The sequence below is a fragment of the Coenobita brevimanus genome, chromosome 112 (assembly GCF_032717465.1).
Source record: "Coenobita brevimanus isolate Jiangsu-jjx chromosome 112, ASM3271746v2, whole genome shotgun sequence".
In the NCBI taxonomy this organism is placed as follows: domain Eukaryota; kingdom Metazoa; phylum Arthropoda; class Malacostraca; order Decapoda; family Coenobitidae; genus Coenobita; species Coenobita brevimanus.
In genome coordinates this window covers 11,508,942-11,533,700 of record NC_137065.1, presented here as the reverse complement: position 1 = coordinate 11,533,700, position 24,759 = coordinate 11,508,942, and the positions used below count along the sequence as shown (strand labels likewise).

The following is a 24,759-nucleotide window of genomic DNA, read 5'->3' as shown; positions in this document are numbered from 1 at the left end:
TCTCTCTCTCTCTCTCTCTCTCTCTCTCTCTCTCTCTCTCTCTCTCTCTCTCTCTCTCTCTCTCTCTCTCTCTCTCTCTCTCTCTCTCTCTCTCTCTCTCTCTCTCTCTCTCTCTCTCTCTCTCTCTCTCTCTCTCTCTCTCTCTCTCTCTCTCTCTCTCTCTTTCTCTCTCTCTCTCTCTCTATCTCTCTCTTCATAAATCATTTTTCTTTCTCCGCCCACCTACCATATTTCTCTCCCTCCCTTCCCTTGTCACCATGAAATCCTTCTCCTCTCTCTCTCTCTCTCTCTCTCTCTCTCTCTCTCTCTCTCTCTCTCTCTCTCTCTCTCTCTCTCTCTCTCTCTCTCTCGCAGAACACTAAATAATGTATTTCTCTCTCTCTCTCTCTCTCTCTCTCTCTCTCTCTCTCTCTCTCTCTCTGCTACTCCACTGCGTCTACTACACACTTAGGGCACATCCGTCACTCTCCTCCCAGATGCCTCATATGAAGGAGACATCTAAGGCCAGTGATACATTGCAAATCTCTCTCAGCTTCAACAATATTAATCAGTAAAGGACAATAAGAAATAAGGAGAAGTGAAATATTAGGCAGAGAAATATCCCAAGCCTCTGTCAGCATAGGAATATTCGTCAGCAGTGTAAAATGAGCAGAGGAGGTGAAATATTAAGTGCAAATTACAGCACGTCAAATATTGCGTGAGAATCAGGGCACGTGAAATATGACGTGAGAATCAGAGCAAATGAATTATGACGTGAGAATCAGAATACGTGAAATAATACGTGTGCATCAGAGCACGCGAATTATTACGTGAGAATCGGAACACGTGAAATGTTACGTGTGAATAAAAACACGCGAAATATAGCATGAGAATCACAGCATGTAAAATATTACGTGTGAAATGGAACACGTGAAATATTGCGTGGGAATCAGAACACGTGAAATTTTATGGGAATCAGAACACGTGAAATATTAAGTGGGAATCAGTGCACGTAGAAATATTAGTGAGAATCAGAACACGTGAAATGTTAAGTAAACTTTAGTCAACCTTAATGCTGAGCTGTAACAACCTATTAGCACGGGAATATGATGCTAGTCACGAGGAAGTGCTATGATGAAGACAAAATCTGGGCCAAGTTAGTGGGAAAGAAGCATAAGTGAGGAGAATACTGTGGTGTAATATGGAAAATAAATCACTTAGGAAGAGGCATTCGGATAACCTTCAAACAGCAAGCAATTTGACCCTTATGTGTAGAAGGTACGGTTACAACAACAACAACAACAACAACTAATAATAATAATAATAATAATAAAGCTCGATGAATGAAATATAATAAAAAAAAGCTAAGGACTTTCATTTATCCGTTCCCATTTCTCAGCAAAGTACGGTAGAGACATTTCTCACAATCATCTCCTCATCGTTAGCCAAGTTTGTTCTCTCTCTCTCTCTCTCTCTCTCAGGGCGTAGTGGCGGGTGGACGTCTGTCAGTACATTCCCTGTTTTTTACCCCTTAAACGCGGCCGTGAACAGTCGACCTTCCCCGAGTGGCGGGGTTGTATCGCGGTCTGAGTACCTGTAGGAAAATATTAGCCAAAAATCAGAGATTAACCCTAGAACATTATACTTGGTATGGCAGATAGTACTTACATTCAGCTTTCTCCAGAGACAGGTGTTGAGTCTTCGTGGACTACCCAAGGACTTGTGGAGACTTGCAAAGTTGGGTAACCAAATCTTCACTTTCACACCTCCAGGAACCCGGTTTCCCCTCTACCACAACCTCATTCTGTCCCAGTAAACTTTATACTACAACGTAAAGGTAGTTTGGAATCCGTATTTGTACAATAAGCACTGAAAATAAGGCTAAAATCAACGGAGCGTACGGCCAACATGCAGCGCGGCGGCGGTCTTCCCGTCACTCAACAAACATTTCCATTTTCACAGCTAAAAACATGTATACCACATTATTTTCAATCATATTACTTCCCGAAAGATCACCGCGGCGCGCTTTTTATTCTGCCTTACGCCCGTCACTTTATTCTCGTTCTTGTCGGACGCTTGCACTGACTCGGAAGAGCAAGAACTCGCCATAATGTCACTTTGAAAGCCTGCGGTAAACTGACGCTAAACAGGGGCAAACCGTGCGAAAAAAAGCTAGTGTTACAACTGGGGAAACAAGCGTTTCCTATTAGCATAAACTGCTTGTGAGAGGAGAGCGCAGATTTACAGTTCTAAGCACTCAGAGCGCTGCCACGTATCACAGCCAGGCTGGCCAGGCCGTGGTGGAGGGGGGACGGGGGAAAACGCGATACTTGGCAACAACAGAGGTCAGTAGTACAAAGGTAAAGTATGCTAATTGTAGCTAAAGGGTGGTGGTACTGATAGACAATACCAGCTGGAGCCTGCTTGCCCGCGGTTATTCAAAATTTACTAGAATCGCAAACGCAAGCTCCGCCGTTATGTCCTTTTCGCCGAGCGTCGCAAACGCGACGATCCGTGTTTAAGTTAAGTCCTGCACATAGTGCACCTAAGCCATAATCACGCCATAACATTGTCAGTACGTCCCGCATATCTGGAATCTTTCAATGATTAATAGATGGTGGTGATAACGAGTGCAATAAGTGACGACGAGAGTGAGAACTACAACCAAAACAAACATGGCGACGCAGGCAATGGACGAATCCAAGGACACAGACAGTGAACCTTCTTTTACAAAATCAATCAGGGAATACCTCAGTAAGGATTTAGTAAAGTAGACCTCCAAAAGCATGGCAGAAATATTGGCCTGAAGAATGTATGGGTGAATAAGGAAATATTAATTAACAGTATATTGGAGAATACCCAACATAATTAAGACAGATATGGCAACACTACATGTGGTGACGTCAGCATCATCATACGCGGAGATAACAACTCTGAGGGTACAGACAACGATATTGGAGGTACTGACGTCAGACATGAAAGCAGAAACTGCAATGCTGCGGAAGTTAAAGTCGATGGTCACACTAGGGGCGGAGATAGCATTACATCGGGTGACGACAGTGACGTCACGGGAGGTGGTGATGTCAGCACTGGAGGGGGAGTTGAAAACAACGTAAGTGGCAGATACAACACCCCACAACTACAGCAAACTGACATCGATAAAATTCAAGATAAGCTGAAAATTAAGGATCTAGAAATTTGAAATCAAGACTGTTTATTCCATCTATACATTAATCCAACGAATTTCAACTTAAGAGGACCGCCTGGGAAGAAAAGTTATGGAACTGGACGAAAAAAGGCAAAACCACAACCCGGCAAATTAGCCTATCTCTGATCCAGTTGCTGGTGGTTTGGAACACCTAATCTCGGAGTTAGAGGATGAGGTACACTCCAAACTCGACACGGTAATTACCAGTCCTTCATCCTCTTCCCCCCAAAAGGTTCTGTTTACAGGTGACAATAATCTTTCAGGGATAATATCATCAGATCTTGACCGTAATACTCTTAATTTGAACATTATGGGATGCCAATATTGACCTACTGAAGTGTTGGGTAGCTGAAAATTTAAACTGGATCCCTAATACCTGTGTGGTTTATGGAGGTTTGTTTGATATAATAGAAGCTTCACCTGAAAAGATTTTAGATGATCTCGGAGCATTGATGAGTGAGTTGAAGGAGAAGAATGAGAATATGAGCATTTACAAATGCCAGCTTGTGCCCACTCAGCACTTAGGTTTTATACAGGCCAAAATTGATGACGACAATAACCAACTACTGAAATGGTGTGATACGAATGCTATATTTACCATTCAAACTAGTAAAGTTTTTCAAACTGTGCACAGGCGAAACTGTTGACATGTGCTTTACTATAAAGAAGAAAAATAAGGGGCCTATCTTAACTAGATTTGGGTCTATATGTCTATTGACGACTATAGCCAAGGAGTGTCCCAGTTTCAAACTGTGTTCTAACTGGGACAGGGATAAATGTAACTTTGAACCTTATTATAGGAATAGAATATATTAACTACGAAAATGCAAATAAAGACAAAAATATACCTGGAAAAACACAAACTGGTGCTATCACAAGGACTGCTCGTCACCCACCACAAACCCGCCCCCACATCATGGGTTTAAGGGGCAGAAATGACACGAATCACACCCAAACATTCATTCACACACACCCTTCTGCTGCTAGGTTAACCCCCGGTCACACACATGCGACTCAAGGCCCGACCACCGCGCGAGTCACAGTCGCAACACATTTTTTCATCAAGCGTCTTTTGATATACTGTCAAAACCCAGACTCTTTTAGGTGTTCGTGAGCCGCTGGGATGACTCATCAGGCCTCATGACTTTTTAATTGTGGCCCCCTCACAACTTGCCAAAAGTTGTGTCACAGTTGTGTCACAGTTGGGAGTGTCATATGTTGGCTGTGAAGCAGTCTTAGCTCAATCGGATGCGGTCGTTGAGTGTCGTGATGCTGTCGCCGACAAAAAAAACGTTACAACTGCATGTCCCTCATCAACTGACTAGACACAGGAGAGGTCCATGGTGATGCATTGGGTGTTATTGGTGGTCCAGATGTGATGCATCGCCCCACACTGGACGTCACTGATGGTCCAGGTGTGATGCCCCACCCCATGGGTCGGTCGTGGGGGGTCAGGGTGCATTCCCCAAACGTGTCTCACAGTCGTCTTGCCTTCTTGGGCAGTTGTGTCGCGGTCGTGGCTGACAAAAATTCGTTAAATTTCACATTTGAAGACTCGTAGCTCCATCACCTCATGGTCACCACGTGATCTTCTAGCTTTCTTGAGGATGTCACGACCGGTCTTGAGGCAGTCGTGACGTGGTCGTTAGGAAGTCGTGAGCAGAGCAGATTTTGGGTCAGTCAGGAGGTGTGGGAGCCAACTAAGACACGACCTTGAATTGCACGGCAGTCAGACCTTTAGTCACTTTTGTGTGACCTAGGCTTTAGGGATAAAGTCGGGGGATAGACGTAACTCGGCACCATCTCAAACTGCCACTACAGGGCTCGGTGGAGGGTTGGGGGATGGGAATAGTTCTGCTCCCACCCACACTTACTCTACAGTTTGAGTGGAAGGGTCAGTGGACAGGCACAACTCAACATCCACCCACGTTAGCACTACAAGGGATGGAGGAAGACTGGGAGGTTTTGTGGGTATCAATTACTCGATCCAGCATCATTCCTACACCTACATTTCGGGGTCGGGAGTATGGAATAGAATCTGTTCACCTTACAACCACACACATTATGTAACGTCTGAGGTTCAGGAGACACACTATGATGACACGCAACATGAACGAAATGAAAAGAATTGGTACACTGCATCTGGAAATCAGTCTGAGCTTGAACTTTCTGATTTCTATAGAAGGTAGGGTGCTATAACTGTGGCGAATTTAATTATGTGCAAGTAAACTGTAGGTTTGATCACAAACTTCAGTGCACCAATTGCCAAAGTCTGGGACATAAGAGTCACCTATGTCGGTATCATAGCACACAGGGAGTTGGCGAAGAAGCAGTTGCCTATGTAAAGACTAAAGTATATTTTTTAACTGTTGAACATATAAATGCTCAATCATTTCAGTCTAATTTAGGTGAAATAATACTGTTACTGAAAGACAGAAATATTGACATCTTATGTGTCAGTCAATTGTGGCTTCTTCCCCATACCCCAGATGATTTTGTTAATATACCAGATTATAAGATATTATCATGTGACAGTGGCCGTGGAGGTGGTGTTTGCGTTTAATCAAGGGTGTCTTATCAGCCAGTGTCATAGAATTAAATGTGCTCAAGCAACCAGGCATTGAAGATGTTTGGGTAATGGTACAGTGTCGTAAATTGCCAGCCATTATTGTCGGATGCATGTAGCAACACCTGAAAGCTCCAGCTGCCACTTTTGATTATATACAGGATACATTTAGATCAATTTGTATGCGAAATAAAATATTATTTGTTCTTGATGACTTCAATGATAATCTATTTGCTAATGATAACAAGCTTAAAAGGATCATAAAGAATAATAAATTAACCCAGATAATAGATAGAGTAACTAGAGTCACACCTATGTCTGGAACATTGCTAGATCTTGTAATCACTAACAGACCTGATGTCAAAAACAGTTATGATGTTATTCCCCAAATAATCGCAGATCATGATCTTATTAGCATCACAGCAGATATTAGTAAACCTAAGAGACCGCCCGTTGTTCGAACGTTTCGTCACCTTGGGAACTACCACAAAGAGGACATTTGTCTTACACTTCTACAGAGCACATACGATTTAAATAAGATTTTGCAAACTGATGATGTAAACACGCAGGTGAATATTTTTACAGAAACTTTTGTTAATCGTTTAAATGACTGTGCTCGTTTTGTAACTAAGGAGATTAAAAGACCGTTTGCACCATGGATGAACGATTATATAAGGCAAGCTCTGAGCCTTAGGAATGATACTCGTGAAAAAAGTTAAATCTGATCGACATAATATAGCTCTCTATGAACAATATAAACAAGAAAAGAAGCATGTTAAAGCTCTCATTACAGAGAGGAAAGCAGAATACTATCGCAAACAGTTATTTAATAGCAGAGGAAACACTTCAGCGATGGGGAAAATAACAAGAGAAATTATTCCAAATTGTAAATGTAACTCGAACGGCTACGACTGTGATAATAAAGATAAAGCTGATGAATTCAGTTTTCATTTTGCAAATGTCGGTAAGAAGACATATGAACGAACACAAGAAATCCTCCATGGTGAAAATGTGTCAGGTTCCAATAATTCTCGAAATATATTATCGCGTGAAGGTAATCTTTTTAGACCTCATCCTGTAGATACAGACACTATCATTCTTACGATAAAAGGCCTAAATGAAACTCGTTCTGTTGGCTCGGATGGCATTTCACAGAGATTTGTTAAGGACGCACTCTATGTTATAGTCTTTCATTTAACCTGTATTATCAATACTTCTGTCGCAAAAGGCACTTTTCCTACAGCCTGGAAACATGCGTTGGTACTTCCTCTCTTTAAAAGTGATGTAAATGATCTAAGCAATTACAGACCAATCTCACTATTGCCCATTGGCTCTAAAATACTTGAAAAAGTTGTTACTACTCAGCTCATACACTTCTTGGAATCTAACAAGTTTCTGTCTAATACCCAACATGGATTTCGTCCTAGATTATCCACTGAGACTACCCTTACTGCCATAATAGATGATAACATGGACTCTAGGCAAGTTACACTGTTAACTTTGTGTGACCTCTCCAAAGCTATCGCTAGTATTAGTCATGGCATTCTTTTAAGTAAATGTGCTAAGCTTAATACGAGTATTGACTGATTCTGGTTCAAAAGTTACATAGAAAACAGGACTCAGTCTCTCCGCCTGAGCAACACAATATCTAATACACTGAATTTAGCTTACAGGATCCCTTAAGGTTCAATCCTTGGTCCTGTCTTGTTTACCATCTATGTTTATGACCTTGCTGAGAGTATAAATGGATTATTCTTTGGTGCAATATTCTGATAGTACCCAATTTCTCCATGCTGACACTATACATAATATCGAGGCTCTTATTTCCAAAACAGAAGGAACTTTACTGATTGCAAAATATTTGTGGACTTATGCTAAATCCAAGAAAAACGCAATGTATCATCATAGGTAACAGACAACTTCTATCACATATTCCTCCCAACACTATCATTAAATGTTCTGGAGACCACATTTACCCGAGTTCTAATGTATAAAGTCTAGGTGTCTACATCGATAGATACTTGCTTTTTGATGTGCATATTAACCCTTCGTTAGTCAGTTGTAGTGTTTTGACACCCCATTTTTTTTTTTTTTTTTAACCTGCCATGTCCCGACCACTTTTTCACCACTGGTACCCCCCAATCCCGACCATTTTTGGACCCAAATTTTTTTTGTTAAAACTTTCGCTTTTGGTCAGAAACAATGGTCAATCACCAAGAAAGTGTTCACCGGGATCCATATGTGGCCTAAACAGGTATACCTTCGTTACACCGGGTACCATGTTCTGTGTAGGTGGTCTGAGGCTCTCACATATTCTATGGTATTATAAGTCTGGGAAACCAATAAAAGTAAGTAGATATGTATTTATTACAAACATAAAAACATGTGATACAAGAGTAAATTGGATTTTATACAAAAATAGAGTTGAAATAAGCATTGTACCATCGTGCGAACCGAGCGAAATCGGCCAGACTGGTCACGATGAATCGCTAACATTGCTGAATCATGATACATATCATTTTTTCTACTTACATAATACATCTCCAATAACATTATACCATTTTACATTTTATTGAACTGTTTTTACGTATTCACAGGCCTTTCGATAACATTTAGCGTAATGTTAGCGCTTATTTACGTAGTGAGTGAACTCGCTGTGACTGTTGTTTCAACTCGTATTGTGTTTTTTCAACTTACATAATACTTTCCTAATAACATTATACACTTTTCCACTTTTGAGAACTGTTTTGAGATAGTTTCAGGCCTTACGTAAATATTTAGCGTAATAATAGCGCATAATAACACAGACGGTGAAGTCGCTACGACTATTATTTCAACTTACAACCTATTTTTGTACTTATATAATACTTCTCCACTAACATTACACATGTTTCCACTTGATATAATTGCTGTCACATAACTGGAGACCTTACTATTCTACTGAGTGTCATATTATCGCATATTTACACAGTGAGTGTTATCGCGATATCATTTGTTTCATCTTACACTAGTATTCAACTTATAAATTACTTTCCTACTAACATTACACCCGTTTCCACTTTATATTCTTGCTATCACATATTTACTGACCAGAGTGTTAGACTGAGCATCATATTTTCGCAGATTTACACAGTGGGTGTAGTTTTGATATCACTTCTTTCAACTTACACTATTTCTCAACTTATACATTACTTTCCTGCAAACATTACACCTGTTTCAACTTTATATAAGACTTAGCACATACTGACTGGCCTTACCATTATATTGAGCATCATATTGCCATCCCACACAGTTTCAGTAGTGTAGGAAGTTATGGTACTCTCTCAAACATGGCTGAAGGCACAACGCAACATTGCACTCTACACACTCGTACCTTGTGTCTTTTCTCTGAGTGGCTGGTCTGACTGTCGAGTGCTTGCATACATGGCAGCGGCGCTGAGGTTTACGACGGTTTGGTTCGGATGGGATTGTGCTAGGATAGTGGCGTCCTGCGAGGCGTAGGGGAGTCTGGGCAGCCATGGGGGTGCGGGTGCGGTGTGTGGGTCTTTCCTGGGCATGTCTGGCGATTATTTCACGTGCCAGCTCACTCACAAACCCCTCAAAGGTCTCTGATACTCCCGTTGTCATGGCGTGCAGGTAGAGTGCGTTCAGGACCGTGATGTCGAGCAACTGGAAAAAGAGCTTTTTGTACCACTTCATCGTGGTCCTGGCACAGTCAACACCGGAAATCATCGAGTCTGACTGATCCACTTGCCTCATGTTCAGATTATAGTCCAGTACAGACTCGGGTTTCCAGACGTTGCGCCTCCACTCGCTACGGTGATCAACGGAGTCTGTGCAGTGCATCAGGGGGCTGTGTACAGTTGATAGGAGGCAAACTTCCCTGTTGTGGTTCCACAGGGTGGCAAGGATGTTATTTGCCTGGAAGAAAACCACCTCGTTCTAGTCAAGTTTCCTCCCTACCTTGACCATATGGCGACGGTTTCTCTTGACTGTACCACAGACTCCGGTGTCGTGTTGGTGGAGGAACCTAGCGAGAAGAGGGCTAGTGTACCAGTTGTCCAGGTACAACACATGACCACGATGAAGGTACTCCTCTATCATTGTCTTCACCACGGCCCCTGAGAGTCCTATACTACGATCTTCTGTTATATCTGTCTGTGCGCCCGTGTACAAGACTATGTCTTGCACATAACCAGTCTTACAGTCACACATAACAAAGATCTTGAACCTGAAACGGTGTCTCTTGCTGGGTATGTACTGGCGAAAGGAAATATTGCCTCTCCACAACACAAGACTCTCGTCTATGACGAGGTCTCTTTAAGGATAAAATGAGGAGCGGAACATTTCCCGTAAATGATCAAATACAAGCCTAATTCTCCTCATTTTATCAGTGTTATTAGCATTAGCTGGATCTTCTGCATCAAAAAAGTGGAGGCGGCCGAGAATCTGCTGAAATCTATTACGACTCATCACCTTTCCAAAGAAAGGTGTGATGGTCATTGGGTCAGTGGTCCAGTATGCAGGTATTTGATTTTTTCTTACAACACCCATCAAGAGAACCAGGGCAAAAAATAAGAACATCTCAGAAATTGTCACAGGATAGTCATATTGCTGGGAATGCCTGCTCGTTGTTCCCAAACGTTCACTTTCACGGCGCTGTGTTCATGAAAATATGTTTGTCTGTTCCACTATGCGCCCCACAAACGCCTTCCCAAAGAACAGGTGGAAGAAATCCACCCTAGTGGAACCCGCATGCACACCTGGAGCCGTGCAACCAGACCGCCACTCCACAGTGAAAGGGTGAATGATTGGAGTAAAATTACTCCCATCTTCCCAGTTCCACGAGACACCACCGTCTCCAGCCACGTCCCCATCGTCGCCTTCGTCAGGGTGGGGAGGTGAGGGTGGTGGGAGAGGTTGGGGAGGTGGAGAGCGGCGCCTTTCATCACTCGCACTTCTCTTCCCTCTCCCTTTTCCTTTACCCTTTCCCTTCCCTTTCCTTCCTTTCCCCACATCCTGGGTCTGTGGGGAGGAAGTTTGGGAATATTGTGGGGCGAAAGACATGCTGGGGAGTGGCTCCACCTCCTCTCCCCTAGGCCTACGTGCACCACGTGCTCATGCTGCCTCCTTCACACCACTTTCCCTTTCACCCCGCACTCCCGCCACACCACTTTCCCTTTCACCCCACGCTCCCGCAACACCACTTTCCCTTTCACCCCGCACTCCCACCACACCACTTTCGCCTTCCCCAGACAAAACACTAGGACCATACCTTATTTGCCTTCTCGCCCCACCTTCTGATCCTTGGGGTGAGATTTTTTCCTTCCCCAACCACGAGGCAACATCACGTCCTAAGCCGCCGTCATCGTCATCGTCCTCATCCTCGTCCTCATCAGAATCTCTCTCTAGGGGATGGAGAGAGGTCCGTGCAGGTGGTTTGGGTGCAGGCTGGCCTTCACTTGCCTTACGATATGTCACATACAGCTTTTTCCGGGGCGAAGGGACCTCCTCATCACTGCTTGTTATTTCCTCCTCAGACTGGACGTAATCTCAATCCACCACATCATCATCAAGTGGAGAATCACTATCTCCAGTGAAGGCATCCAGGGCGGATTGTATTTCGTCGTCTGAGAGACCTTTACGCGCCATGTCTGACCTGGGTCACTGCTAACAGGTGAGTGACCGAGATAAGGGCGAGCGCGGGTCACACGGGGTCTGGGACGCTGCCCGCCTGGCGGCAAGTAGGGGAGGCTTGGGTAGGTGGGCGAATCGAAAATCTCGCGCGAATTTTGAAAATTGTGGAAATTATGAACCTTGCAATTGCAGGACGTTAAAGTACGTCGACGGGATTGGCAGTGACAAAACGTGAGGACGTGGAAGAACGTCGACGGGACGCCGCGGGTTAAGCACATATTTCCTACCCGGTAATTCGAATATTTCCCTCCATTCCAGTACTAACCTGATTCAGTAAGGGAAGGGAGCATACGGATTGGTTTAGTCCTGCTTCTGCTGTAGTGAGAGAGGGGCAGTCCCCCCCTCCCCCCTTCAGGTGTCCAGTCACCCCATGAAACTGACCATATCATGTTGTGATAGATTTTTTTTTTATCTTATTTTTGTATATTTATCATTATACTGATTTTAAAATTCACAAAATGTATTTTCCGGTGCGTGTTTACCTGACAAATGAGATATGAGTCCACTTGTTATTTTTCTACTGATATAATTTATTGTATTTTTTATTATAAACTATTTGTTGTATTTTATTATTATAAATCAATAAACACAACCTACAAGGCATTCAATCTTTTCATTAGTGATTGCAGACATATGCTGATGCGGCAGTATGAATATTTTTACATGTTAGTAACACTACATGTATTTTTGTACTGGGGTGTTGTAACACCCCACCGGACTAACCATGTTTGAATACCCCACAGGACTAACGAGAGGTTAATGAATTAAGAAAGTTATGGGAACACTGATGTTCATAAATCAAATAAGTGAAAACCTTGATAAGTCAACTCGAAAAATTGTTATGCAATCTCTAGTTCTCAGCACAATTATATAATTACTGTATAGGTATATGGGGTACGACAAATGATACCTTACTTCACCAAGTTCAGAAGTTACAAAATTTTGCAGCTAAAGTAGCTACTGGGAGAGCAAGAAAGTACGACCGTGTAACCCCCATCATAAAGGAATTAAAGTGGTTGAAGATTAAAGATAAACACATTTTTGATAAATATACCACCGTCTATATGGCTGTCAGTGGTTTTTATCCTGAGTGGTATCTAAAGTTGACCAGTGTCAGTGAAAACACAACTAGTATAACTAGACAGCGAAATAACCTTTATGTGCCTAGAGCCAGAACAAACTCTGGCGCCAGAGCCATCACCATACTTGGACACATACTGTCGAGTAATTTACCTACTAGGATCACTAATTCCGGAAGTTACATGTTTTTAAATCTAAACTTAGGGAGTTAATTTTATGTGATTTGTAGTCGATATAATCATCTATCTATCTATCTATATACCTAGGCTGCTTCCCCCAAGGAAAGGGAGGTAGCCGAGACAGGACGACTCACTCTCCATTTACTCATCCATTCAAACACATTCATTCGCATCTTAGCCCCAAAGGGGAGAACGGACAGATCCTCACCGCATCACACCGCACAAGGGTCAACTGCGCAATGCAAGCAGTGACATCCACAGCAGGGCCCGACAGCAGAACTGGTTTACCCCTGCCACATCATAACAGACCCATCCCCTTACCCGCACCTGACCTGACTAGCTGATCAGACCAAATGCGGGAGAATATCCCCTCAGGGCTGCGTCATCACTTATTCATTCACAATTTCTCTCCATTTATTTCTGTCACGCACAGCCACTCTTCCTTGCTCAACAGACATCCCTCTCGCATCCAGCGCTCTCTTCACACTGTCCATCCATCCTATTCGTGGTCTTCCTCTCAGTCTTACACCTCTCACATCAGATCTAGTTATCTTTTTCACCAATCGCTCATTATCCATTCTCTCCATATGCCCAAACCATTGCAACACCCTCTGCTCAACTCTACCAGCCATCTCCCGAACAACTCCAGTTCTCCTTCGCACTTCATCATTTCGCACTCGATCCATACGCGTCACTCCACACATACTCCTCAGACATCTCATCTCCATTACATTCAAACTTTTCCTCTCTGCTACACCCATATTCCATGTTTCAGCCCCATATAACACAGTCGGTACCACAACACCCTCATACAGCCTTCTCTTTACATCCATTCTAAGCGAACGACATTTAAACACTTTTTTCATTATAACGACTATTTTAGTCTGTGATTTAGTATACCGATTTTATGGAAATAAATTATTTGAATTTTAATCTGAATTTGAACTCTCTCTCTCTCTCTCTCTCTCTCTCTCTCTCTCTCTCTCTCTCTCTCTTAAAAAAAACACTGTTGTTCTCAGTTCTCACACACTTTCAACCTCTCTCTCTCTCTCTCTCTCTCTCTCTCTCTCTCTCTCTCTCTCTCTCTCTCTCAATGTTAGGATATGGCAGATTAGATTGATATGCTGTTTAGGTTAGGTTAGGTTAGGTATATGGCAGGTTGGATTGATATTCTATGTAGGTTAGGTTAGGTTAAGCTAGGTATATGGCATGTTGGATTGATATTCAGTGTAGGTTAGGTTAGGTTAGGTTAGGTTAGGTGAGATGAGGTTAGGTTGGTTAATTAGGTTGTTAGACATAGATTAGGGTGTTAGGTTTAGATAGATTAGGGTAAATGTGAGTAGGTTCGTATAAGCCATGTTAGATTATATCATTAGACTATAAAGTTAGATTAGATTAGATTAGATTATTACAGGTAGGTCAGGTTAAATAATGTGATGTTAAGTTTGAGGTGCCTGGCTACGTTATATTTCTTTATTATTCGTGCTGTATGTGGCAATGTAAGTTCCTAACACCTCTTTGTTTGAAATTTATTCCCCGTATTTCACCTCAATATCTTCTTGTATTAATGATGAAAAGAAGGTAGATATTAAAACTACATAAAATTATCAACATACACAAGAATACTAAGATGTAGTACGAAATAAATCGCTAAGGAACAGGTGTATGGAGAATAAATCGCCGAGGAACAGCTGTATGCAACATATATAGCTAAGGAACAGGTGTATGCAACATATATAGCTAAGGAACAGGTGTATGGAACAAATAGCTAAGGAACAGGCTCATACAACATACATTGCAAAGGAACAGGTGTATGCAACATAAATCGCTAAGCAAGAGGTGTAGGTAAAGTAAATCGCTGTTGAAGACGTGTATGCAAAGTTAATGCTATGGAAGGGGTGTACGTAAAATAAATCGCTAAGGAAGACGTGTACTCAAAATAAATCGCTAAGGAAGAAGTGTACGCAAAATAAATCACTATGGATGAGGTACTATAACGCCCCCGACGCTATTTAGAATACGACTCCAATTTAGGTTACCTAATTAAGGAAGGTAAAGGTTATTAACAGTAGTAATTATGACCCCAGGTAATTCCTATACGTGAACCCAGTGGACTGAAGGCTGACACTCTCTCCTACACTCCACCAAACTCCTTTTTGGGTATAAGAAGGGGATTGAGAAACATTCGTATATCCAGGCGGATCCTCCGCCCTGTCATATTGGTTCCACCACGTGAAGGCGTCCCTCTACAGCACATGGATTATTATAGAAGAGTTGTATAACCAGGTAGTTCCTCCTATGCGTCATATGGGTGCCATCACGTGAAGGCTTCCCTCTACAGCATATAAATTAAGGTCGAAAAAAGGTATTACCATCCCTAACAGACTCGCTTCGGATATTACAGTAAAAATCAGTTCAAAAAAATATAAAAGAATAACTCGAATCGACTTTAGGACAAAAAATGCATATCTATATTTTTTCCTTCTCGTTCTTTCTTCTTCTTCTTCTTCTTCTTCTTCTTCTTCTTCTTCTTTTTTTTGCGGGGGCGGGGGGCATGAGGGGAGTTTGTAAACTCATAGCGACGACGGAGTAAAAACTTTGGGCACTGCAGTTGCATTGATGAGTAAGGATGCAAGTGATAGGAAGTTATTTAGCAGCGTTTGATTTGATCGACGTGTGTGTGTGTGTGTGTGTGTGTGTGTGTGTGTGTGTGTGTGTGTGTGTGTGTGTGTGTGTGTGTGTGTGTGTGTGAACAAAAAGATAAAACAGTTTTGATGTGATTTGGATCAAATTTGGTGGATGGAACGAGGATCACCCAAGTGAGCAACAAATCAAATGTCTAGGTCACACGGCAGTATCAAATATTAGTTCCTTAGATTAGTTTGCTGGTGCGGGTGATACACTCTCTGAGTGTTCCTTCTTGTACTCTTATAACCCTTTCATTACGAGCGAGAAGAGTTGCAGAGGGGGATCTTTCTTATGCTGAAGAATCCTCTCATGATCAGGACAACTGTAGCGTTACAAGAATACAAACACATTTCTTAAAATGTACAGAGACGCCAAGATGGCAGTGCGCCATACACAACCGGAACAAAGTCAAGGCAGTAAAAGGGTATATAACCCCAACCCAACAGGTTTTTAATGGCATACTTTTCATACATTATATGGTTGAGTAATAGTTATGCCATAAGCATAACATTTTTCTTTTGGGGTTACACCAAAATGGCATTTGCTGGAAGGGGAAACATACACGCCAAACGAATGTAATCAGATGACAATGAGTGACACGACTGAGAGTGATAAAACTGTTTGGTGTCAGTACGAATAGTATAGATAAGAGGTTATAACACTCTCTCTCCCACACACACCACAAAGCCAGCCAGGAGACAGGATATGTGTGCTGGGCAATCCCCAGGTCCTGTCCTCCCCCCTTACTGTTTTTTTTAACTAGCCCTACCCCACTGACCGGGCTAATGTATGGCCCGGCCTGCACTATAGGTGCAGGGACTCTTTAAATTCTCTCTCTCTCTCTGTCTGTCTGTCTGTCTCTCTCTCTACTGCACTAAAACTTAATGAAAAGAACAGGAAAGGTGACTACGAGGGTATAGAGTCGAGATATTCTCGTGCCGAAATGGAAATAATAACCATAACAATAGCCGGACCGAAATACCAATATGAAAAGAAAACGGTGGTTGTATTGTATTGTTGACGTCTTTTGCAAGGTTAACTGAACAAAAAACGGAAGGAAGAGATGGCAGTGTAAATTTTGATGTAGTAGTAGAAGTCATAGCTGTTGTGGTGGTGGTGGTGCGGTGGCGATAATGATGATGATGATGATGTTGTAGATGTTAATGTTCTTGTTGTTGCTGCTGATGATGATGTAGTCCCACGTTCATCAAACGTAAACAAAGAGGACTACTGAATGAAGCTGCGCTTCATCTGCAGTCCACCATACTCCTTTTGAGGGATAGGGAAGGGGTTGAGAGACCTTTGTTTAACCAGACACCTCCACTGGCCGGTCATATCAGTGTCACTGCATGAAGGCGTCCCTCAACAGCGTTGAGCAGTACCAGGATTACAGATAATACGGCTGGGTAGCGTATTACACCTGCGCGTGAATGAATGGAAGGGTGGGGAGGTTATGAGTTTGGCCCGGTTTGTCTGTCTGTTAGCTATATTATGGAAAAATTATTGAAAGGACCTGTATCAAATTTAGGCATATTCAATGAAGACCATCAGAGGAACAGAGCATTAAGTCTGGAGCGAATTGGTCATAGGTCATGTGCTGAATTAAGACAAGTTGTTATCTAATTTTAACCAAACTTGATGTAATGACTGAGGGACTGGAATGGGTGACGTGATTTAATTCTGAGAATAATCGATCGTCGGAGATAAAGGTTTTCATTCGATTTCAATAAACCTTGGTGGGAGGGTTTACAGTTAGCCTCGGATGGTGTAATTCTGTTTTCGGAATAATAAGCCAAAGGTGAAGGTCATAATATGGGGTCAAGTTAAACCCTACTGACTTGATTTTAGACAAATCTGGTGAGTGAGATATGGGTAAGGTAGGGATGAAGTAGTTGGATTCTGAGAGCAATGGTCAAAGGTCAAGGTCACAAGGAAAGGTAAAATGTTCAGCTTTATGACACATCCATAGGATTTGTTCGAACATACTTCCTTAATTCTTTACCAAACGTGCGCGGCCTTTCCATATTTTCTATTGAAATGGGGCTTTCATAGGTTACTTGTTATTATTCCTGGATTACCACAGCTACTGGGTATTTTTATAAACTTACCTCTGAAAGCTGTAAATGAGAATTTACAATGCGTAAATATTCCGCCGACGTCTGCCAGTAGCCGGCCATATTTGATGTTACTAACGTGGATTTTTTTAATTTGAAAGCTGGCTGTCAGACGTAAATGAAGTTATGTCTATGTTTCGTTAGGTTATGTTTGGTTAAATAATTAAGTTTCCCATTGCTTTGACACAGAATACACTGACGCGTTCAGTCGGAGCGATGGTCGGCGGCCAGTCGGAGAGATCGTCGGTAACCATTGCCGGAGGCGACCTTGCCGCTTCCTTAAATACCCCAAAATAGGTAAACAGTATACTGTCGTTTTCCAATCTTTTCTTGCAATCACAATGGCACAGTTAATATTCTGTGTTACTTATGTACCTAAAGTACTTTTCTTTAGACCATGAGTTATGATGTAGGTGGAACCTCCGCGCCCTTTTGGTAAAGAATTTCTCACATCATTAACTCCTCAGTTTCGAAGTATCCAGCGTTATTTCATCACTTTTTTGGCATTTTTTGTCACTTTTCTACCTTTTTCACCACTTTTCCGACCTTTTTTTTTTTTCACTGCTTTTCCAGCATTTTTTCACTACGATACTTCAGAAAGAAAGACGCCCATTGCTTGTGAGGACGAGCATTTGGATAGATTTAACTCTCTGGACACTTCTTGTATTATAAGTGGCTCTGGAGATGTAACACCTCTTCTTTGGCGTTTGCTTCTGCCCATTAAACCTCAGTGCCCTCTTGCGTGTTACTGATGCGGACTGTGACGATATTTAAAGAAATACCATAACATAGGAGAGAGAGAGAGAGAGAGAGAGAGAGAGAGAGAGAGAGAGTCAGTTCAATCCCCCTTGCGGTTATACACCCCAAATTTTTTGTCTCTCTCTCTCTCTCTCTCTCTCTCTCTCTCTCTCTCTCTCTCTCTCTCTCTCTCTCTCTCTCTCAGGTGCATTCCTATATTAACAGAGTGAAGGAAGGAAGAGAAAGAGAGCAAAAGAGAGGGATAGAAGGAGGGAAGGAAAGAAGGAAGGAAGGAAGGATTGAATAAGTCCAGAATCAACACGGGAGAAGTTTGTGCAAAAGTTTGCTATGCTGAAGAAGGGAGAGGGGAGAAGGAGTGATGATAGGAGGAGATGGAGGAGAGGAGAAGAAAGGAGGGAAGAAGTTAAAGGAGGAAGATGGATGGAGGAGAAAAAATAAAATATGTAGGAAGAAGTGGGAGATGGTTGGATGGTTGGATGGATGGATTGATGGATTGATGGATGGATGGATGGATGGATGGATGAATGGATGGATGGATGGATGGATGAATGGATGGATTGATGGATGGATGAATGGATGGATGGATGGGTGGATTGATGGATGGATGGATGGATGGATGGGTGGATGGATGGATGGATGGATGGATGGATGGGTGAATGGATGGATGGATGGATTGATGGATGGATGGATGGATGGATGGATGAATGGGTGGATTGATGGATGGATGGATGAATGGATGGATGGATGGATGGATGAATGGGTGGATTGATGGATGGATGAATGGATGGATGGATGGATGGATGGATGGGTGGATGGATGGATGGATGGATGGATGGGTGAATGGATGGATGGATGGATGGATGGATGGATGGGTGGATGGATGGATGGATGGGTGGATTGATGGATGGGTGAATGGATGGGTGGATGGATGGATGGATGGATGGATAGGTGAATGAGTAGACAGAGGGAAAGAAGTAGATACCTAGATAGATAGCCAGAAAGAAAATCTGATAAAAGTAGAAAAGTATGTAGATAAAGACAGACAGACAGACAGTTATGGATAGATACTCGTAGAAAGACAGCATTTGAAGGGCAAGTAGGTAGACACAGATAGATAGACAGACAGACGGACCGACAGATACGTTCAGATAGATACATAGACAGACGGATACATTTAGAGAGAGAGAGAGAGAGAGAGAGAGAGCACAGTCAGACAGCCAGACAAGGGTTAGAAGACCAAGCAAGTGACAAGAAATGAAGAAATGAATAAACGAATGAGAAAGAAGGAAACAAGACAGGTTATAAAAAACAAGGAGGGAAAGAAGACGAAGGAGGAGCTGGGGGGGGAACCACAACAGCCGCTTGCCGATACATATCTAGCGCGGCTTGTAATATGACCTTGACCTTGACCTACCTTCGCCACTTCGGAAATCGTAAATTTTCATCCCTTCTACAAACCTGTAAAATATGTGATGATATCTTGAGCGGATGCGAAGTTATCGTACTAACACACACACACACACACACACACACACACACACACACACACTCTCTCTCTCTCTCTCTCTCTCTAAACAATACCAGCTTCGCTATCGCGGCTGGTAAAGAGAGAGAGAGAGAGAAATCCAATGCCAAGAGATATAACTTCAGTGGAATTTCAACTCTCTCTCTCTCTCTCTCTCTCTCTCTCTCTCTCTCTCTCTCTCTCTCTCAATTAATTTCTCAACCGTGTCCATCTTTCTCGTTACTGATGAAGAAATATTAACACAGAAAATAAAATGAAATAAAGGACCTTGAATACACATTGGACGGTTTGCGTGTCATGTTCAAGGAGTATGTTTAGGTTCTATCCTTGTCAGTCACGCCTTAATATATTTCTACTTGGCCTTTAACCTGAAAAAATAATGGTCTGAAATTTGGGGTTAAGCCTCAATATTTCCTTATATTCCTTCATTTTACCTTCTCACCACCAAGGGAGAGAAAGAGAGAGAGAGAAAGAAGGGAGGGGCTAAGCGTAAGGGATGGAAGGAAGGAAGGGAGGAATTAAGGAAGGACGGAGGAAGGAAGGAAGGAAAGAAGAAAGGAAGAAAGTAAAGGAGAAAGGAAGGAATGGTGGATTGAAGGAAGGACGGAGGGAAGAAGGGAAGGAAGGAAGGAAGGACGGAGGAAGGGAAGGAAGGAAGGGTGGACGGAGGGAGGGAAGGATGGAAGGAAAAAGTAGGGAAGGAAGGAATGACGGAGGGAGAGAAGGAAGGGAGGAAAGACGGAAGGAAGGAGGGAGAGAAGGAGGGATGGAAAGATTTAAAAATAGAAGTTTGGAAGGAGGAGGGAATAAGGCAATAAATGAGCAAGAGAGACTTTGTACAAGAGTTAGGTATGATGGAGAAGGGAGAGGGAAGGAGGAGTGATGGAGGAGGGGTACAGAGGGGAGAGAAAGTATAGAGCAATGGTTTCCAACCTTTTCTACTGCTCCCCCCCCCTTCACTGAATGACACGTTCCCTGCGCCCCCTTCCTCAAATACTGTACTTTATTGGCATAGTTGGCACATGTCAATAAATATAATAGATTCTTAATCTATGTAATTGTTTATATATTCAGATAACTAGTTTTCTTTTTCATATCTGAAAAATTCTCTCCATATTTAGAAATTACTGAATTCCATCATAATTCATAGTTTTCAAATATAATTACCCTCTTTATCAAGCCTTCGCGTCCCCTCAGGCAGCCCTTCGTGCCCCCCTAGGGGGGCGCGCCCCACAGGCTGGGAGCCACTGGTATATTTTTTTGTTTTGATTAATTTATTACACCCGAAGGTGGCAGACATAAAGTACAATTAGTTAACAATGATAGTACATGGGACTCGTGCCACGTAGGACACGCTATGTACTGTAGTCATCATGAAATCAAAATCCACCAAAGTGAGGATGACACATAAGAATAACATCTAGCAAGTCATTATCTGTTAACAGCAGTTTACAAGTGTCAATCAATGTGAGTCTTTGTGGTAATAAGTTAACAACATGTGGACAGTGCAGGCAATAATGGTCCAGGGTGTTGGCACTGGGTGCGTCACACAGCTTACAGGAGGTGAAGTGAGGTGCATCTTCCTGCCCTGCCACCTGCCAAACTGGTCGCCAGCCCAGTCGGAGACGTGCACATACCACATTACAGCGGCGAACCATAAGACCACTGCGACGATACCTGTGTGGATGAGTGAGAAAGTGATCATAATGCTGTATTGATACACTCATGGCCCTCTCAGCATTGCTACGATGGCGGGTGGGGGAGCGGGCAGCCTGCTGTACCATCTTCTTGCAGCACAGAAGGGATGCAGTGGAAGTAGCAGCATCTGGCAGATGTAGATCGCAAGCAGCCTTCGCAAGTTGGTCAGCAGTGTCATTGGCCAGGAGATGGATGTGGGAGGGAATCCATAAAAAGTGCACCATTAGTGAGCTGGCATCAGCCATGGCTAGTAGCCGAAGGATTTGTGTGACTAGACGTTGATATGCTGGCTTGTGAGACGTGAGGGCCCGGAGAGCTGGCTGTGAGTCACAAATGATCAAGCCGTTATTCCTGGTCTGTGTAAGCAAAGTGACAGCATCCAGAAGTCCATGTAGTTCACAATATGTAGAACTTGATGAATTTGGGAGGCGGCGACCAGACCAGCCCTCTTGCGGGGGCTCTAAGCTGGGGGAGAAAACAGCACATCCTGCCCTGCCATCTCTCTGCAGGGAGCCGTCAGTATAGAGATGGTGGGCCAAACTGAGGGATGATGATAGGCTGGCGATGGTTTCCAGTGTACGTTGTTGTTGAAGCTGAGGCAGATCAGTCTTAGAGGCTGGGGTGTAGGAGACTGCTGGCACAGGAATCCTCCAGGGTGCAAGGCCATTGTCCACGTCCTCTTCTACAATGTCAACATTAAGACTCTGAATATTGGAACTTATGGTATTGACCAGATTGCGTCCACCTTGGCGTAGCAGAGGTCGAGGCACCGCTGGATCCAGAGAAGTCCTGATAGTATGAGAGTAGTGGGGAGAAAGATGAGGAGAGTACAGACATTTAATGCTAAAATAGGTGACATTGGAATATATTCTATCAACGAGTGGCGGGAGATTGAGCTCGTGCTGCATATTGACAATTCTGGTGGAGTCAGGGCAGCCCAGGATGAGTCTCATTGCTTGATTCTGGAAGATTTCAAGAGGTCTTAAAGCTGTTCTAGAGAGCTGACATAATGCTGGGGAAAGATAATCTACCACCGAGCGGAGGAATGCAATGTATATGGTCCTGGCGACTGGGATAGATACTCCAGTAGAATAATTGGTCAGCCACTTTAAAGGAGTCAGGCGCCGCTGCAGTCGGACCAACAGATCTTGAACAATGGGATGCAACCGCTGTCGTGCTGGGATGGAAGGTGTAATCCGCACTGGTGCTCCCAAATAGAGATACTGCGTGCAGAGAGGTATGACATCATTCCCCATAGTGAATTCTGGCAGATTCCATGCAGGACGGGAGGAGAAGATTCTACTCTTATCCGAGGAGATGATGAGGCCACACGAGGAAGCTGAAACATGAAAGGAGTGAAGAAAGCGTTGCAAATGGTCCGGAGAACGTGAGTGAATACATATATCATCTGCGTAGCAAGTGATAGTGGTGTCACCGACAGCTGGCAGTAAGGACAGAAGGCGATGAATGAGAATATTGAATAAAAAGGGACTAAGGACACCACCTTGTGGAGTACCAAGTTCAAAGTCTCGGGCAGTGCTCAATGCTCCTTTAAACAAAACTCGAGAAGTTCTGTTTCGTAGGTAGCCACGTATCCATTTAAGAAGGTTTCCTTTTATGCCAAAGTCAACAAGCTGATCAAGAATGATGTCTCTATTGGCTACATCGAACGCACTCTTCAAGTCAATGAAGGCCACAACACTATCTGAGGAGAGACGAGTGTAGAGCTCCATGAGGCAGTGGTGTGTTCCTCGTTGGGGCAGGAAGCCGAAAAGTCTGGACGAAAGTTTGTCATGCAGCCGGAACATGAGGCGTGAGAGAAGAATGCGTTCAAACACCTTACAGAAACAGGAAGTGAGGGAGATGGGCCGGAATTTGTCGGTGCCAGGCTTGGGGATGGGCACAATCGTACTTTGGGTCCAGGCTTGTGGCACGTAACCCAGACTAAAAACGAGGTTGTAGAGACGGAGGAGAGGGTTGCCAGGCACTGTTACGAGTACACGAAGGACTGCATGGGTGATGCCATCATCACCAGGAGCTGTATTTCTGCCCCTAGCGAGGGCACGGTGCAGCTCGCTCTCAGATATGGCTACATCATCATCATCAACACTCAGTAAGGCGGCAGCGAGACGAAGTGCACGATAGTTTTCCTGGGTGGAGAGAGCATCTCGTATATGAACTGGAAGGGTGGCGGTTCGTGACTGTGCTGACCACTCATTGATGAGGTCCTGTGCGTACTGAACAGGGTTGTGGTGGAGGACACTTGGAGGCTTCTTTCTTACAACCTTATTGATGAGGTGCCACATGGTACTCACGCTTGTTTGATGATTAATACCATCAGTGAATCTGTGCCAGGAATCAGATTGAACACAGGACTGGAGAGCAACAAGATCATCTCTTGATAGTTGATACTGGTGAAGAGTCTCAGGATTTGGTTGCCTCATAAAGGCACGGCCAGCCTCCATTGCCTGTCTCTCTGCTTGAACGATTCTACTATCCAGTGTAAAGCTATGGGCACCAACACGATGCCTGATGTGTGGCTTGCTGACATATCGGGTATAGAAGGCATGTGTGGCTTTGACAAGTGAGGAGTATAACTGTTCAGGACAGTGGAAGTTAAATGTGGGAAGAAAGTTAGTCATGTATGAGATGTATGTGGGACGGTACTTGGGAGGGATTGCAATGCGAGTGTGGGTGTGTATTGGCGAGGGAGCAGAGGGAAGGGAATAATGAATGCTGAGACCAATGTGATCTGAGAAGAGTGTCGGAACAGATACACACTTTACTTGGGAGGGTACAAGTCCACACGTAAGTACATGATCCAGAGTACCACCTCGAGCATGTGTAGCACCAGCAGTATCCCAGCGTGTAAGCTGATTTCGGCGAATGTACTTTAAAAGTCGATTCCCATTACAATTCACAGTGCCAGAAGGATCTCCCAAAGCAGGATGACGGGCATTGAAATCCCCCATGTAAACCATTCCACAAATGGTGGGAGCTGGAAGGGTGGCGGGATCTATCCTGTTCGGTGCAGCGTATACGTTGCAAAGCCGTATGGTGCCAGCACCAACAGTAATGTCAAAGAGCTGAAAGGTGGTATTCTCATTCACAGAAAATGGAAGGAGGCGATGCTGAATGGAGGAGTGAATGTAGGTTATGAGGCCATGTCTTACCTGATGGACATAAGACACGTAGCCACTGAGGGATGGGGCATCCACCCCGGGCAAAGCATTACCAACAAATGCCTCCTGGATGAGAACGATGTC

General features: G+C 43.5%; 1 protein-coding gene across 1 annotated transcript in view; it reads right to left on the bottom strand.

Moving 5' to 3' along the window:
• Window positions 1-24,135, bottom strand: part of LOC145418074 (uncharacterized) — a 57,817-nt gene extending 33,682 nt beyond the window's left edge. Inside the window, exons 1-2 of the mRNA XM_080286605.1 lie at window positions 21,473-24,135; window positions 2,872-3,068 (exon numbers count right to left, since the gene is read on the bottom strand). Coding sequence (XP_080142731.1) covers window positions 2,872-3,068; window positions 21,473-24,135 — 2,860 coding nt within the window. The remainder of the gene's footprint in view (window positions 1-2,871; window positions 3,069-21,472) is intronic.
• Window positions 24,136-24,759: the final 624 nt, after the last annotated feature.